Genomic DNA, 17,865 nt, shown 5'->3' with positions numbered 1-17,865 from the left:
CAAGAGGGTACCCAGGGTGCCCTCCTTTACCTTCCTCTGTGGAGGGGGTCCCTAGAGCTGTGTTTTGCAGCCCCCACAGTTGGTCCTGGGCCAGGGAGAGCAAACAGCCCAGCCCTCCCCACAGTCCCGATGACCTTCTGCATGGGCTCAGGTTGGGAAACCTTGCTCCTGGCCACCTGCTCCAGCTGCACAGAGAGGTCTTGGTGGAGGGGCAACACAGATCCTGAATGACAGGAACTGTCTGGTGAATGGGGAGGATGGGCCACACTGGGGCTGTTAGGGGCAGGTGCCCCAGGGACAGGACCAAAGGTCTGAGCCTGGTTTGTGAAGGCCTGATGGCTCTGTGATACCCTTTTACTCTCTGTACTTGGGATGTGCCCAGGCTTTCCAGAAACCCCGGAAGTGGGAGTGTTTTCCAGGAAGGCCACAGGCTGTGTGGGGGCAGGGCCAGGGATGCAGAGTGGAGCTCTGGCCTGGACTGGGTGCTGGGTGCAGGGGAACAAGGATGGATTCACAGCACCTTCTCCCATGACCCTGAGACGGGAGGCAAAGTGGGCCCTGGGGCTGCAGAGAGGTGCTGCAAGCACTGAGCCAGCCTCCCCAAGGCCCTATGCCCGTGTCCCTTCTACGGGTCATAGCCCCTGGGCCCCCTCCCTGCCTCACCCTGGATGGAAGCAGGCAGCCCAGCCAGGCCTGGGGAGCAGGCCCTGTGGCTCAGGGCGTTGATGTCAGCGCCGAGTCAGGCCCAGCCACGCGAGGCTCTGGATTCAATTAGCGGCTGCTGAGGGTTCTGGCATAGGAAGGGAGGAGGTGGGCGGTGGGTCGTGGCGGGCAGAAGTTGGTGGCAGCGAGCCTGGGTGGGGCCCCTTCTTCCTGAGGCAGCGGCGGCCCAGGTGGATTTCCTGTGAGCCTGGGTCCCATTAGGGGAGCGGCTATGGTAAGGCCTGCCCTCCCCCTCGGCAGCCCTGTCAAAGGAGCCATTGTGGGCCTGTGGGCTGCTGCTGAACACAGCGTGGCTGCTGAATAAATGTTTTCACTGCAAAGCCAAACCTGGCTTAGTGGGATGGCAGGGGGTGGGGTGGGGAGGCGGGACCCAAAGACAGGGGGCTAAACACTCACTCCAGCCCTCCCAGAAAAGGTATTCGGGATATCCCATCAGACACCCCAGAAGGACAGGGGCGGTGAAGGGAGGCCCAGGGGCAGAGTGGGAGACCAGGCCAAGATGAAATCCTTACCCAGGGCAATCTCAATGGTTCCAGAGCAGGGTCCAGGGATGGATGTGGGGAGATGCCAGTCTGATTGTTGGGACCTTGCTGCCACAGGCCCTGTGCCATCCACACAGGCTATACATGCTCCCGTTAGTGCCCAGCCAACACTCTACAGAAGACAAGCACTGACTAGGAGAGGTGAGCCAGCAGCTAGCTCAAGGCAGGCAGGGACAGGATGTCAACACACGCTCCCTGGCCCAGCACAAGGTTGCTAGCCATGTGGGCCTCCAGGAGACAGTGGGGCCGCTGTGAGGGGCAGAAGCTCCCCAGTGTGAAGCAGTGGAGATCAAACACCAGCCTCTATCTTCCATGGACTGGCTGCTGGGGTGACCTCCACAGACAATCAACTTCTCTGGCCTCAGCTGCCAGAGGAGATACGTCCCCAGCTGCCTGTAGCCTCTACGACAGGTACAGCTGATCATTTACCCACCCAGAAGCATCGCACCGAGAGAGTGTTTGTGCACCTCCTTGTCTAGAACGTGAGCTGGTCCTTCAGTGCCAGGCCCTACCACTTACCCTCCCACCTCCACCTTGTACACAGTATAGCACCTGGCACACCTGCTGGACCTGCTGCCTGAACCTGGGTTTACAGATAGGCCCCTGATGCCCTGTTCCTCCAACCACGGCATGTCTCCTCTTAGTGAGGAGCACCCCACAAATGATGAGAATGAGAAGGTGGGAGGACACAGGTGGAAGCTGTGACAGAAGCCTTTGAGAGGGTGGGGCCCTAGGTTCTCTATGGGAGATGACAGGGAGAGAGGCCTGTGCCTGACCCGTGGCCCCCTCTAGCTTTAAAAGAACACTCGCTGTTTTGCTCAAATTGAGATGGAAAATCCATAAAATAGTGGAGAAACTGAGGGAACACAGTGGAAACCCACAGCTGTCCCCACATTCAACACCCTCTACACTTCTCATCTCTGGTCCACTCAGCCGGACTGACACCCCAGGGAGCCTCAGGGGACAGGGGATCCACCACCATTCCCTAGGTCCACCAGCTTTACAGAGGGCTGGAGAGTCCCCACTCCTCTGCCAAGGGTGTGGCCTGGCAGGGCAGGGGCCAGGACTGGAGGATGGAGGGGCGGGACACTGGTCTGGCCACCCATCTGGGAGTGATTTGAGAAATTCCAGGCCCTGCTAGCCCTGCGAAGCTATTCTTAACTGCTGTAATTACAGGGTCAGCCTTGGCCAGTGGCACCGTGGGGTCTGGGCATCATTAACTCCTCCAGGGGCCAAGCTGGGGACAGGCAGGGGCTGCTCTGCGGGGGGAGGGGGGGGGAGACCCATCAGGGGTCAGGGGTGGAGCCTGGAAGACAGGAAGTAGTGGGTGGAGGAGCAATGGATGGCTAGCCCTGGGTCCCCTTTCCAGGCTGGGCCAGCTGCCTCCTTCTGCTAGGGAGCCCTGTAGGGAAGGAGTTGTCTGGCCTGGGGAGGTACCAATGCAGCATCAGGCCTAGGAGCTCTTACTCTTCCAGCAAAGGGGGTCCCAGGGAGTGCCCCCCTCCTAATCCCCAGGGCCCAGAGTAAGCAGACGCACTGGATCTCATTCAGCTTTGCCATCCTCGTCTGCAAAATGGGCCTCCCCAGCTCCCTAGCCTCTCTCTAGGTTGTAAGGGGATGGGAGCACAGGTTCACTGACACTGTTACCCCTTCTCTGGGAGCTCTCAGCTGAGGCATGCTCTGGCAAGAGTCCTTATGGCAGTCAGACTTCCCCACCCCCAAGCATGGTCTATGCTACTCCCAGAGCTTGGACAGGTCACTGTGACTGAAGTCACACTTCTGTGACAAGAAGTCATACTTCTGTGACTCACTTTCCCCAGTCATGAAATGGAAGAGGAAGGGGCTTGATGGATAGCCAAGGACCAGGACCCTCTCCTAGCTCTGACCTTCACAGATCCCTGCCTGGGGATCATGTGGAGGTCCGAGTAAGCTGCTCCAAGACTCATCGCTGAGCAGGGCTGAGGCTTCTGAAAGGGAAACAGGCCCCCACCTCCTCATACCCCAGCCAGGCTGGTCCCCCACTCATCTGCACCTGTTTGCTCAGCTGTGATATGGGAATCATTGCTCAGAGCCTCTGGTGCCTAAGCCACAGTAAGCCCAGGGCCCCTTCATAGAGCCGGCTTGGTGAGTCCCCACGGCACAACCACAAACCCTCCCATATGGATGGAAAGATGAGGTGTACCTATAGTCCCCAGCTGATGGGGCACAACCACCCCCACCCCATCCCAAACCACCAGAGACAGGAGTGTGGCTGGGTCTGAGGAGGTTTCATAGAGCCTGTGATGCTAAGGCCTGCCTCCGAGCCTGCCAGCCTGTCTGTCCCCACATCACCCCACCCTGTGTCACCCATGCCCATCCTGTTATCTACCAAAGCTTCAGTCTCTTTGACCCCCAGCACCACCAAAATGGCCACAGCAAAATCAAGTACATTCGCACGTTTCCTGCCCATGCCTCTGCAGGGTCAGTCCCTCCCCCAAATGCCAAAACACACCAAGGTGAGCCCTTAGGCTGAAAACCTGCATGACCAAGGGCCCACTGTTGTTAGGGACCGTGTGGGATGGGGTCAGTGGGCTCATCCACTCATGTAGAGCTGCCTCACCACCCTCTGCTGGTAAAGCTCCATGGAGGTTCCTGTAGGGCCAGGACCAGGTTTCTTTTGCAAAGCCTCAGAGACCAGCTCGAGCACCCCTGACCACTTTGGTGATCAGCCTCTCCCTGACAAGCTCTGAGCCAGGTGAGGCTCTTCTATGTGGACTGGGCCCTTCACTCCACAGGTGGCCCTGCTACAGCACATCAGAGGCCCTCACCAAGAGTGTCCATTATAGACTCAAAACATCATCTAGGCCCTTGACCCTCTCCACCAACCCACCCCAACATGCCAGCTGCTCCTACCCAGGTGAGGTGTCCAGGGTGAGGGAGGCAAGGGCGCTGGAGAAGTGCCGGGTGTCCCAGACCTTCACTTCACGCTCACGCATCTGCAGGGAGGGAGCAAAAAGGGGCTCAGAGAGGGCCATCCCTCAGCCCCCTGGACTCCCTGGAAACCCAGTGCCTGAGGACACAGCCTGGTTCAAGGGCACTTGTCCCAAAGCAGAGCTGGGAGGGGGAGAGGTGAGTCATGCTAGGGAGGGAGAATTTGGGTTTTCTTGTCCTGCCCCTTTAAGAACCCCTAGGTGACAAGGGACAAGGGGCGGTTCCCTCCATGGACTCTGGTTGGGTGGGGGGTGGGGGGGCAGTGGCTACCACAGTTCCCAGGGTCAGGGTTAGCTATTGCAAATGGAATCTGCCAGTTTTCAGCAGCTGGAGGTCCCCTGGGGCTCTGAGACCCAGCTGAACACAGGGCCGTATATGGACAGGCAGAGAGCTGGCTGGCCTTCCCCACCTCCCAGTGGGCCTCATCCCTACCCTCTTGGTATGGGTGCCCTACCCATCTGGGAAGAGCCCTACCTGGTTGAATCCAGTGGACACAAGGTGCTCCTGGATTCCCATCCACGCCAGCCGGCCATCCTTGCCATTCTTGTGGGCCTCTGTGCTCTAGAGGAGACAAAAGATGGCACTGAGCCACTGGGTCCTCCTGGGGTGGGCCACCTGCCTGAGAGCCCCCCAGACGGCAGGAGGGGCCAGGATGGGGACCTCCAGAGGCTAGCTGGGGACAGAAGAGGCCTCCTACCCTACAGGATGGACCCCAGCCTCACCTGGGCTGAGGACAGCTCTGCACCCAGAGGGCTGACCTGGTCATCAAGCTTGGGCTGTCTCCCTCCTCCAAAAGGGACTGTCCGGCTGCCCGGCTACAGCACTGGGGCTCAGGGCAGTAGCACATGCTTGTCCTTGCCGGTATCCTAGAGGAGACGCTCAGCAGCCAGCAGCTATCTCCAGCCTCTGGGGAATCCCCATGCTCTCTGAGACCCTCATTTTTCTCACTTCCAAGTGGGGCTCACGTTTCCAGGGCTTTCCATGGACCAACTGACACTACATGTGAGAGGGACCAGCCTACTGCAGATCAACGGATTACCAGCATCACAGCTACTTCCTGACTGCCAGGGCCTGGGGAGAGGGCCTGGTGCCAAGCTCTAGGGAACAGTCCCCAGAGAGGGCAGATAAGTGTCCCTCCTCGCCTTCCTGCAGTGCTGGAGCTTGGCCAGCAGGAAGGCTTCCTGGGCCCAGGGAGTAGAGGCAAGTTCATACCACAGGCAGCCTCGTCCCCAGGGCCCAGGCAGAGGGGAGGAGAGGGGGCCAGAGGAAATGCAAACAGCTCCCTCCCAGTCACCTCGGCCCCTGGAGCCTGAGACCAAAGACCCTGTTACCAAAAATAGCTCACCCCAAACTGTGGCCAGCTTCCTCCAAGCTTCCCACGATCTCCTTGGGAATGAATGAGGGAGGTAGCCTGGGAGGAGCTGGCCCAGCGTCCCCTCCTCAGCCTGCAGAGGAGGACCCCAGCGTGGGAGACCCTGGAACGACCCATGTTGTTCAAGGGGCTTTTCTCACTGCTCCCTTCCTCACTCAGCAGCCAGCACAGGAAGTAAGGGCTGGGGCCTGAGAACCAGCGCCCCACACCCCTCTCCACACACAAGGGGCTGTGGGGCCAGGGCCAGGTCAGCCTTGCCCTGACACCCCGGGGTCAGTGGTAAGTGTCACATGCGCCCTCCCTCACACTGGTGTGCAAATATCCCATGTCTGCAGCAAACCAGATGGCTGGCAGAGCAATGGGCATCACTCATTCATTCAGCAGACATGTGAAGCTTCCCCAGGCCAAGCACCCTGCTAGGAGCTGGCGGTGCGGCCAGAGGGTTCTCAGATGGTTCTCCAGGGGATGTTAACGGAGTTCGGTGAAGCAGGGCTGCTCATTCATTTGCTCTTTCATAATATGAATGTTTGAGCCGCATATTCCACTAGGCACTGGGGACATGGTGGAAACAGAAAGGGTCCCCCAACTCACTGAATGTACAAGTTAGGAGACAGAGCTGAACCAAACAGAAATAACTATGTCACTACACGTTATTTTAAGTGCAAGGAAGGAGCAAAGTGGAGGTTAAAGGCACAATCTCTGGAGTGTGGGTGACACCTGTCCTCCCATGAACTGCCTCATCTCAGCACGAATACCTACACCTATACCTATACCACCGACCCTGTTCCCTCACTGGCAGAAAGAACGCTGTAATGGGTCCTACTTCGCAGGACTCTTACGGGAAGTGTTAACACCAGTGAGTGCTCAATACCCAATATGCATTTTCTTAAAAAGCATGACAATGAAGTACAATAAAAGTATAATAGAGGGAAGTAGATTTTCGGTAACACTTGAGACTTGAGCTAAGGTAGGAAAGATCAGCAGGTGTGAGCCTGTGCAGAGTAGGGGCCTGGGAGAGCAGAGGCTGGCGCAGTGGCAGGGGGCAGGGGGCAGGGGGCGAGGGAGAGGAGACGTCCTCAGCCTGCAAGGTGCATGCGCTGTGATGGAGGGCATAGGTGGGGGACAGGATTGGCCTGTCTCCCATTTTCCTTCTTCTCTTCTTTTTTTTTTAAAGGTTTTATTTATTTATGAGAGACACAGAGAGAGAGGCAGAGACACAGGCAGAGGAAGAAGCAGGCTCCATGCAGGGAGCCTGACATGGGACTCGATCCCAGGACTCCAGGATCAAGCCCTGGGCCGAAGGCAGATGCTCAGCCACTGGGCCCCCCAGGTACCCCCCATCTTCCTATTTCATAGGGAAACCAGAGGCTCAGGCAGAAGCAGCCACCGGCCTCAAGTCACCCAGCAAGACAGCTGTCTGCTCCCTGAGCCTCCTCCCTGTGGGCTGAGTGACTGTTCTGTCTGTGTGAGAGGGGCCTGGGAGATGAGGAGACAGAGCAGGGGGCAGAAGGCAGCAGAGTCGGGACCAAGAGGGGTCCCAGGTCCCAGCTGCACCCCCAGAACCGTCCCTGGATGAGCTCACACCAGGGGACCCAGGCTGTCCACAGGGTGGTGATGGGCAGGGCACTGGTCTCTCAGGACACCGAAGGCACCAAGGTCGCTGGGATGAGGAAGGAGCTTACGCCAGGCCTGCATGCCCACTGTGGGCTTAGGCGTCCAGGGGGCACAGGAAGCCCCTGGGGGGGGGCACCAACCCCACCCCTGCCTCTGTCCCCGATCCCTAGACTGATTTTCATTTTCAAAACTGGCAAATTCTTCTTCCCTGACCTTACCGGGACTTAGGGAGGAGGAGTCCCCTCTCCAGATCCCCAAATTCTCATTCTCCAGAGCAGAGGGGAGGTTCAGCTGGAACTCGGGCAGCTGGCCACCCTGAAGTCCCACACTGTCACAGGAGGCTCAAGGGGAAACCGCTGGTGGTCATCCCCAGCCTGCAGGCCAAGCCTTGGGCTTTCCCTCTCATAGGGGTGGCCTCTATCCCAATAGGCAGTAGGGCACTGTGCTCATGGACAAGGCCCTTGGCTCCCTCAGGTCTCCCCCACACCTGGCCCCAAGGAGAGAACAGGAGGGGCTGGCTGCCCAGCTCAGGGGCACCAGAAGCAGGCACATACCCAGCATTCCAGCTGTGGTCCTGCCAAATCCCCCCCTGTTGCCACGGCAATGCTTCCTGTACAGGATAGGGTGGCTGGAGGTGCAGCCCTGGGCTCCTGGGCTCCTTCCTCAGGTGAGGGGACCTTCTCTGGTGTAAGACCCCCACCACCCACTGCTCCCATCGGCCAGGCTCAGTCCTGGGCTCCTGATGCCAGCCCCCCAAGCCTGCTTGACACACACCCAGTACACAGGTCTCCCAGCCCACACCAGAGCTCAGAGGGCTCCTCCCAGGCCCCTCCTGCCCAGGAGGACGGAGGACAGTGCTGAAGCCTCACCACTCCCTGGATGCCCCGCAGCAGCAGGTTGCTACTTCCCTGGTGCACCCATGGCTTCAGGCATTGGCTAACCCCATCCAGATGGCAAAGGGGCTTCGGAGTCAAACACACAGAGCCTGCCTGGGCCACTCTGCTGTGACCCTGGGACAGAATGACCAAAGGGCCAACTTTACAGGACAATCATGAGGATGGAAAAAGACTGTGTGTGCCAAGGGCTCAGGACATAATAAATGGTCATAAATGCAATCTAGAAACAAAGTAGGAGATGTGACTCAAGCTCAGGTGGAGCAGGGTCCAAGAAAGACAGCAGAAGGAGGATTCCCCAAGGCCCCCCTGCCCTCCACCCAGCTTCCAAGCTCTAGTGACAGGCCCTGGGACAGGGAGTGCATGCAGCCCCTCCGGCCCCCCTCCAACAACGTCCCCCTCTAGTGCGGAAGGAGGATCTCAAAAGAAGGCACTCCCAGAAGGCCTCTCCCCCGAGCTGGCCCCTCAGCTCACACCGACCCTGGCCGCCAACAGTGGTTTTCCTAATAGAAGCCAGGTGTGGGCCAGATGCCCTGGGCGGAAGTGGGGGGCAGGGCCACGAGGAGGGCAGCATTCCAGCCCCTGCTGCCCCCGCACCAGTGCACCAGCACAGAGCACAGGCACCATCCCAGCAGCTGGGAGGGGGTAGGAACCACCCACGCTCTTCCCAGGTCTCCTTGGCCCAGAAACCCCATTCAGGGGGGCTCCCTCCAGAACCAAATCCTCCCTCCCTTCTAGGAACTTGGAACAGTTTGGACGGCAGCCACTCTGTCTCCACCTCGGCACCATCACGATCCCCCCCACCCCCTGCCTGCCGAAGGAGGAGGAGGCAAGGAAGGAAGAAAATGTTCACGCCAGGGGAGCCGGCCCCACACAGTGCCCAGTGGAGGCAAGAATGGGGGTACCATGCACAGTGCCCTGGGACCCTGAGGAAGCTGGAGGTAGACGGCCTCAGCCTCCCTCCTTCAACCTGGGACCTCCTTTCCGGGCAGAGGCTTGGAGGTCAATCATAGAAAGCTCCAGGGAGGCTCACTGCTCATACCCACCTTGCTCTGAGACTCAGACAGCTACCACTGCCAGCCACAGAGCCAACTGGGACCAAAAGCCAACCTCCTGGGGAAGTATGGCCACTGTGGAATGGGGGGTGGGCTAAAACCTCCTATTTGGCTTGGTTCACCTGTCAGTACAGGACCTCCTTTGGGTCTTCAGCCAGTCAGAAACAGAAGTGACTGGTCTATCTTGGGCAAAAAATTGCTGTGGACTCCATGAAGGGGATCCTGTGTGTGCGTGTACACATGTGCATGCTACAAGTATGCAGGGAAGCCCCCCCACACCCACACAGCTACTGTTGATCACATTTAGGCTGGTGAATTACCCCTGACCCCAGGTAGGGAACAAGCCCTAGAGACGGGATATCTGTGATGGGCCTGGGTTTCACTGGAGAACTCTTTCCCTGAACTGGCAGCAGGACTCTGATTTTTACCTCCCTCAGGAAATAAGCCTCCTCACCTTCTAGAAAAAAAAAATTTTAAATGTCAATCTGCTCATCTCACTTTCTGCTTAAAACTCTCTAATTGGCCTCTCATAGCCCGGATGATAGGCCCTTCACCATATGCCTGGTACTTGCTGTCAAGCGAATGAATGAGTCCCCACTGGCTCAGTGACTACAGCATGAACCCAGAACCCACCACCCACTCAGCACTCAGAAGGCCCATACACCCCAAGCACCATCAGAGACCCAAACCAAACAGGCTCAGTGCCTGCATCCCACAGACCCCAGGTACAGAATGAGGGGCCCTCTGGCTTTGAGACAGGAAAGGTACAGGGTTGGTGGCTCTGTCCGTTTGGCTCCTCTGAGGCTGGCCTCTGCCAACTGTGCCACGAAGGGTAGAGGGATGAGGGTCTCAAAGAAGGAGCAGAAGGTGGAATCTTGAATTAGCTTCCAAAAGCCACAGGATGCCTCCACTGAAAGTCTGTGGACAGCCTGTCTGCACTCCACCCTGTGATCAAAGACAGGTCCTCCCAGGACCCAAAACATGTTTCCCAGAAAGAGCTTCTGGCAGCAGAAGCCCACTCCCAGGTGACCCTACACACCTACTCGGTCTTGACCAGGGACATAGGGTGTAGCAGAATCTCTGCCAAGAGGTGGAACCTGCCCTCACCTGCACCTGCTGGAGCCATTAGGGCCTCAATTCGGGCCCCTGCCCACACAACTCACCTGGGAGGCCCCTGGCTTGGCTCTGGGGTCAAAGATCCGTAGCTGCTTGTCCTAAAAAGGAGAGAGGAATAAACAGAGTGCACTTAGGACAGGCAGGATCCTTAGGGGTCAGCTTGTCTCCTCCACCCGTAGGCTCTGATGGCCCCGCCTCCTAGTACACAGGGCTGGCATCACACACCAGGGAACCCCTCCCCAGCCTGGTTCCTTTTCACAGCAGGGGGCAGGCCCCCTTTCCTGCCCCAGTCACCCACAACAGAGAACTTGGTGACAGGTGTTCACATTTCCTAAACACCTACTATGTGCCAGGCCTGCTACACACATGATCTCTCCCCATTTCTCCAACCACCTTATGAAGTAGTGGGTATCACCATGAGCCCTTCACAGATAGAGAAACTGAGGCTCAGAACCAAACTCTAGGCTGCCAGCTGGTTCAGCCCAGCCCAGTGTTCAGCCCAGCCCAGAGGAGCACAAAAGATGATGTCATTTCTACACATAAAGAACTTGGTGTCTAACCAGGACAGCAAGCTTACACATCCTAACCATCACTCAGCATATGTTACTGACTCAGATCACCTAAGGGTGGAGATGGGAATAGATCAAAAGATAGATAATGTCAAAATAAAATGCCCATACCTTGAATAAGGACTTTATTCTTGTGGAATAATCAATGTGTATGTGCACAAATGTACACGCATAAAGAACTGGGGAGAGGTGCATCTAGGTGGCTCAGTGGTTGAGTTTCTGCCTTTGGCTCAGGTCGTGATCCCAAGGTCTGGGGATCGAGTCACACATCGAGTTCTCTGTGGGGAGCCTGCTTCTCCCTCTGCCTGTGTCTCTCCCTTTCTCCCTGTGTCTCTCATGAATGAATGAATAAAATATAAAAAAAATAAAATCCTGCTTCTCTGTCTACCTGTGTCTCTTCCTTTCTTCCTGTGTCTCTCATGAATGAATAAAAAAAAAAATTAAAAAAAAAAATCCCACTTCTCTCTCTGTGTCTCTGCCTGTGTGTGTGTGTTTCTTGTGAATAAATAAATAAAATCTTAAAAAAAAAAAAAAAAAGAAAAAGAACTGGGGAGAGAGGGACAGAATTTGCATTGGTTGACTACTTACAGTCTTGGCCATGATGAATTGTTAAGCATTACAAGGAAGGTGCAGAGTAACATGGATGGTGTGATTTTGCTGTGGTAAAAATAAACAAAGATCCCTATTTGACCACATTCCTGTAGCTTCTGCAAGTCTGCTGAGCAAGGAGAAAGGTCTTGAACAGCATGGGCTGTGCATTAATGCTGAGTACTGGGGAGGGTGAAGGTAGGGGGTGATTAGCTTTTCCTTTTTTCATCTTAATACAGTTCCACTTTGTTCCAATCAGCATGGATTCATATTTTAATATTTTGAAAAACAATGAAAAATAAATAAAAATCAAACAACCCCACTGAACCAGCAATGAACAACTGGAATTTGAAATGAAAAACACAATACCTTTTACATCAGCACCAAAAAACCTGAAACTCTTAGCTATAAATCTAACAAAATACACACAAGATCTACGGGAAGGATACTATAAAACTCTGATGAAAAGAATCAAATGACTAAATAAATAAGACATACTCCATGTTCATGGATAGGAATACTCAATACTGTCAAGATGTCAGTTCTTCCCAAGCTGATTTACAGATTCAACAAAACCCCAATGAAAATTCCAGCAAGTTATATCATGGTTATCAACAAATTGATTCTTAAGTTTATATGAACAGGCAAGAGCTTCCTAAGGGTCAACACAATACTGAAGGGGAAGACCAGTCAGAGGACAGACAGTGCCCAACTCTATTCTAAAGCTACAATAAGCAAGACAGTGTGGTATTGGCATAAGGACAGACAAATAGATGGAAGAGAACAGAAACAGAATCCCATAAATACAGTCAACTGATCCTGACAAAGGAATAAAGCCAACACAATTGAGAAAAGATAGTCTTTTCAACAAGTGGTACTGGAATACATGTACATCCACATGCAAAAAGATGAATCTACACACAGACTTTACATCTTCTTTTTTTTTTTAAGATTTATTTATTTATTTATTTATTTATTTATTTATTTATTTATTTATTCATGAGAGACACAGAGAGAGAGAGGCAGACACACAGGCAGAGGGAGAAGCAGGCTCCATGCCGGGAGCCTGATGTGGGCCTCAATCCCAGGACTCCAGGATCACGCCCTGGGCTGAAGGCAGGCGTTAAACTGCTGAGCCACCCAGGGATGCCTTCTTTTTTTTTTTTTTTAAGATTTTATTTATTCATTCATGAGAGACATAGAGAGGCAGAGACGGAGGGAGAAGCAGGCTTCTCGCAGGGAGCCTGATGTGAGACTTGATCCCGGGACTCCAGGATCACACCCTGAGTCAAAGACAGATGCTCAACCATTGAGCCACCCAGGCCTTTACACCTTTTACAAAAATCGATTAAAAGGGATCACAGACCTAAACATAAAATACAAATCTGCAAAAGCTCTAGGAGATAATACAGGAGAAAATCTCAGTTACCCTGAATTTGGCAATGACTATTCATTTATTTATTTTGAATTCATTTTCTCTTTAAGATTTAACTTTCTCTTCAAATAAATTTATTTATTTGAGAGAGAGAAAGAAAGGGCACACGTAAGGTGAGGGAGAAGCAGAGGCAGAGGGAGAAGGAGGTAGAAAGAATCTCAAGTAGACTCCCCACTGAGCACGGAGCCCAACATGGGGCTCAATCCGATGGCTTTGAGATCATAACCTGAGCTGAAATCAAGAGTCGGATGCTCAACTGACTGAGCCACCCAGGGAGCCCTGGGAAAGACTTTTTATTTATTTTTATTTTTTAAAGATTTTATATATTTATTCATGAGAGACACAGAGAGAGAGAGAGGCAGAGACATAGGCAGAGGGAGAAGCAGGCTCCCTCTGGGGAGCCCGATGCAAGACTCGATCCCAGGACCCCAAGATCACAACCTGAACTGAAAGCAAACACTCACCCACTGAGCCACCCCAGCGATGATGTTTTAGATACATTAAAAGTATGACCTATGAAAGAAAAAACTGAATTTCATTAAAATCAAACTTCTGGTCTACAGAGACACTGTTAAGAAAATGAAGACAGGCCACAGACTGGGAGAAAATATTTGCACAGCATGTATCTGAGAAAGGACTTGTACCCCAAATATACAAAGAACACTTCAAACTCAAAAAATAAGAAAACAACCCAATTTTAAAAGTGAGCAAAAGACCTGAATGAACACCCTACCAAAAAAGATACACAAGATGAAAAGTGAATACATGAAAAGAGGTTTTTAATACCATATCTCAGGGAATTAAAAACTAAAACAATTACCACTACACACCTCGTAAAATAGCTAAAACTTAAAAAAAAATGATAACACACATGCTGGCAAGATTGTGGAGTAACAAACTCTTATTTGCTGATGGGAATGCAAATGGAACAGCAACTTTAGAAGACAATCTGGAAGCTTCTTACAAAGCCAAAAATGCTCTTAGTATATGATCCAGCAATTATGCTCCTAAGTATTCATCCAAATGAGTTAAGAACTTATGCCCAGGGTGTCTGGGTAGTTCAGTCGGGGTGAAGCGTCTGCCTTCAGCTCAGGTCATGATCTCAGGGTCCTGAGATAAAGCCTTGCGTGAAGACCCACGTTAAGCTCTGCCTCAGGTTCCATGCTCAGTGGAGGAGTCTGCTTGTCCCTCTCCTGCTTATGTGCATGCGTGTGTGCTCTCTCTCTCAAATAAATAAAATCTTTTAAAAAATTATGCCCATATAAATGTTTATGGCACTTTTAAAGTTGCAAAAAACTGGAAATAATCAACATGTCTCAACAGCTGAACAGATAAACTGTGGTACATTCCCACAACAGAATATCATTCAGTGAGAAAGAGAAAGAGTAAGAAGCCAAACCATAAAACTCATAGAAGAAAACTTAGAGGAAAAGCTTCATGACATTGGATCTGGCAATGATTTCTTGGATTGGTCACTGAAACAAAGACAGGTAAATGGGACTACATCAAACAACTTGTGTTCTGCAAAGCCTGCAATCAATGGAGTCAAAAGGCTGGGATGGGAGATGATGCTTGCAAATCATATATCTGATAAGGGTTTAAGATCCAGAATATATGAAGAATTCATAAAACAACAAACAAAATCAAATAACTCTAAAAAATGGGCAAAGGACCTGAACAAATATTTCTCCCAAAGTATACAAATGGCTAGCAAACATACGAAAAGATGTTAGTCATCCAAGGAATGCAAATTATTATTATTATTATTATTTTTTAATTTATGATAGTCACAGAGAGAGAGAGAGAGAGGCAGAGATACAGGCAGAGGGAGAAGCAGGCTCCATGCACCGGGAGCCCAACATGGGATTCGATCCCGGGTCTCCAGGATCGCGCCCTGGGCCAAAGGCAGGCGCCAAACCACTGTGCCACCCAGGGATCCCAAGGAATGCATATTAAAACCAAGATGAGGTATCATCTCATATCCATTAGGACGGCTACTATTAAAAACTCGGGAACAAACGTTGGCGAGGGTGTGGAAAAGTTGGAGCCCTCCTGTACTGTTGGTGGGAATGTAAAATGGTGCGGCTGCTGTGGAAAACAGGGTGGCAGTTCCTCAAAAAAGTAAATATAGAATTACCTTATGATCCAGCAATTCCACTTCTGAGTACATTCCCAAAAGAAGCAAGAAGAGGGTCACAACCAGCACATCAATGTGCACTATTCTCATTAGTACCCACAGCACTCACAGCAGCATCATGCACAAGAGCCAGAGGTGGGGGCAACCCAAGTATCCGCTGACAGAGGAGCGGGTACACAGAATGTGGTATACACACACGATGGATTCAGACTGAAAACAGAAATCCTGTCACATGCTACAACACAGATGAACCTTGAGGACATTATGGTAAATGAAATAAGCCATCACAAAAAGACAAAGAGTCCATGATTCCACCTACACGAGCTATATAAGGTAGTCAAAACCACAGATATGGAGGGCGGAATGGTGTTGACTGAGGGCAGGGGGAAGGGGAAAGGGGAGTTGTTGTTTAATGGGTAGGGGGTCTCAGTTCAGGAGACCTGTTTCACAATGACCTAAGTAAATTTAACATCCCTGTATACATAAAAACAGTTAAGACGGCAAATTTTATGATGCGTTTTTAACCACCATAATGAAATAGCTGTCAGTCCACAATAAGACAGAAGACCCATAAATGCACATTACTAAGTGAAAGAGGCCAATCTGGAAAGGCTACATATTGTAGGATTCCAACCATATGACATTAGGGAAAAGGCAAATCTCATGGAGACAGCAAAAAGTCAGCGGTTGCCAGTGGTCTGGGAGAGGGAGGAAGGAATGGAGTGGTGAAATACAGGGCACTTTTAGGGCAGAGAGGTTATTCTGCACAATGCTGTAATGTGGGTATATGATGTCGTGCATTTGTTAAAACCCCTACAATGCAGCCCCAAAGGTGAAGCCTAATGTAAACTCTGGCCTTTAGTTACTGTAGCAATATTGATCTAATTATAACAAATGCACCACACCAACCAGCAGGGCACCTGATGGGGAGGAGGGACATGGGAACTCCTGGTACCACCTGCTCAGTATCTGCCTGGTTCCTGCCCAGGTGCTTGGGATGCAGGGCTAGCAAACAGTCCCTGCTGAATACTGGACTCCGCAATGTACAGGCAGTCACAGGGAACTTCAGGGAGAAACTCAGGCCCAAGATGAATCTCCAAGGACAAGCAGAGCCTGCACCGGGAAGAGAAAGGTATTCAAAGGAAGTGGAAATGTATGAACAAAGATGTGGAAACAGGAACTTGCTGACACGTGACATGAAGGGGAAGGCAAGGCCATGCAAGGAGCCTAGATGGTGGGAATGGAGGGGGCAGTGGGCGAGTGCACAACTGGACAAGAGGGGGGCCTCCCTTGGCAGATCAGTCCCGGGTCTTCCTGACACACCTGGTGGGGTCCCAGGGTTCTTGGGTCACTCCTGACAAAGTCTTCCCTGGCTGCAGCTTACTGAGCACCTGCTACATGCCAGGTGGGAAGCAGGCACAGTCTGGAACTAGCCATGCAGCAGCACCATTCCACGACACTGCACAGCTCTGGGTTCAGGAGGATGCTGTTTTGAGACAGAAGAGGACAGTGAGGCACACAGGACAGAAACAGACAGAAAGAACAGTGAAACACAGAGAGAGGTGGAGAGGAATGGAGAGAAACACGGGACAGAGAGAGGACAACCAGAGATCGAGGACAGAGACAGGGAAGTGAGAGGCAGAGAACAGGGAGAGACAGCGGATCTTGAGAGATGATGAGGTAAGAGAGAATGCCTCCGAGGGTGCCTAGCTGGCTCAGTCAGTCAGTGAGTGTTGATCTCGGAGTCGTGAGTGCGAGCCCCACACTGGGTGTAGGAGTACGTGGAAATAAAGAACTGAAAGAGAGAGAAAGAGAGACTACCTCCTGGCAGGGAGGGCCACTTTCACGTAAGTGACGGAGTCAGTAGAGAGCCAAATGGCCTGGGTTTAGATTCCAGCTCCATCACTCATGAGCTCTGTGACCCGGGCAAACCCCTGAGCCCTCAGTAGGAAGAGGACAACTGATGGCAGCACCTTTCACAGGTCAAAGTCCCAATTCTTGCCACATGGGTACAGCCGGAAGGCAGCCGGGCCAGCATACACAGAAGTTCAACACTGGATCCACACCAGGGGTCACACTGGGCACCAGAGGCTGGGCCATGGCAGGGGGAGTGGCCCTGGGCTGCGGAGGTGCACGCACTCCGAAGCTCACAGGCACAAGCACACCAGCGGAGTGGGAGCTTAGGGGGCCCACCATCTGTGAGGTCGGGGCGCCCTCTAGCGTCTGCCTGCACTTTCGAGGAGCTGAGAGGGAAGCGCCAAGGGGCTTCTGCGGGGCCAGAGGGGGCTTCAGGGGTCCTGGGAGGCAGATCCAGAGAGCCAGGTGGGAGATGGTATGGAAAGGGGGAGGCTCTGAGAGGAAGCAGAGCGTTGCCACACCCCTACTCAACTCAGGCAGCCCTGTGTGGAACCCCAGGGCCCAGCCTGCAATCCCTGGCCAAGCAGACCTCAGGCTCTCAGGCTCCCTGCTGCCGAGGGCAGGCCCACTCCCTGGCTCCCCCAACATGCTCAGGACAAACCCATGGGCACCTTCTCCTGAGCTTCAGTCACAAGGGTGGCCTCTCCTTCTGCACCATTCTCCAAAGGTTAGGACTGTGGCACCTATCTAGCCAGCACTGACAGGTCACAGAGTGGAGGTCACACCCTGCTGGGACAGTGTCCCCTAAAGGATGTCACCCCCAGACAACAGCCTTGTAAGGTCCTCTGTCCCCACAGGTAGAGCACCTAGCTGCACCTCTGTCGCCACAGGTAGAGCACCTGCCCCTCCTGTGAGGATGCTGCCGTCATCCACTTGGGGCTGCTCTACCATTGGGGAACCTAGCTCCAGGAACAGCACAGGTGGGGGGCAAGGT

At 53.1% G+C, this 17,865-nt stretch overlaps 1 protein-coding gene across 3 annotated transcripts in view; it reads right to left on the bottom strand.

Annotated features, from left to right (window-relative positions):
- Positions 1 to 17,865, bottom strand: part of LOC121486149 (coronin-7) — a 55,287-nt gene that overhangs the window by 24,454 nt on the left and 12,968 nt on the right. For all 3 annotated transcript variants that reach the window (XR_005986554.1, XM_041746907.1, XM_041746909.1), the window contains 3 exons: positions 10,333 to 10,383; positions 4,710 to 4,796; positions 4,158 to 4,240 (listed from right to left, as the gene is read on the bottom strand). Coding sequence is in view for 2 of the 3 variants with exons in the window: in XM_041746907.1 (XP_041602841.1) it covers positions 4,158 to 4,240; positions 4,710 to 4,796; positions 10,333 to 10,383 (221 nt within the window). In the remaining variant the exon portion in view is untranslated. The remainder of the gene's footprint in view (positions 1 to 4,157; positions 4,241 to 4,709; positions 4,797 to 10,332; positions 10,384 to 17,865) is intronic.

Source organism: Vulpes lagopus, chromosome 3 (assembly GCF_018345385.1).
Source record: "Vulpes lagopus strain Blue_001 chromosome 3, ASM1834538v1, whole genome shotgun sequence".
Lineage (NCBI taxonomy): Eukaryota > Metazoa > Chordata > Mammalia > Carnivora > Canidae > Vulpes > Vulpes lagopus.
Note: the sequence above shows the minus strand (reverse complement) of the source record. Positions and strands in the feature narration are given on the sequence as shown.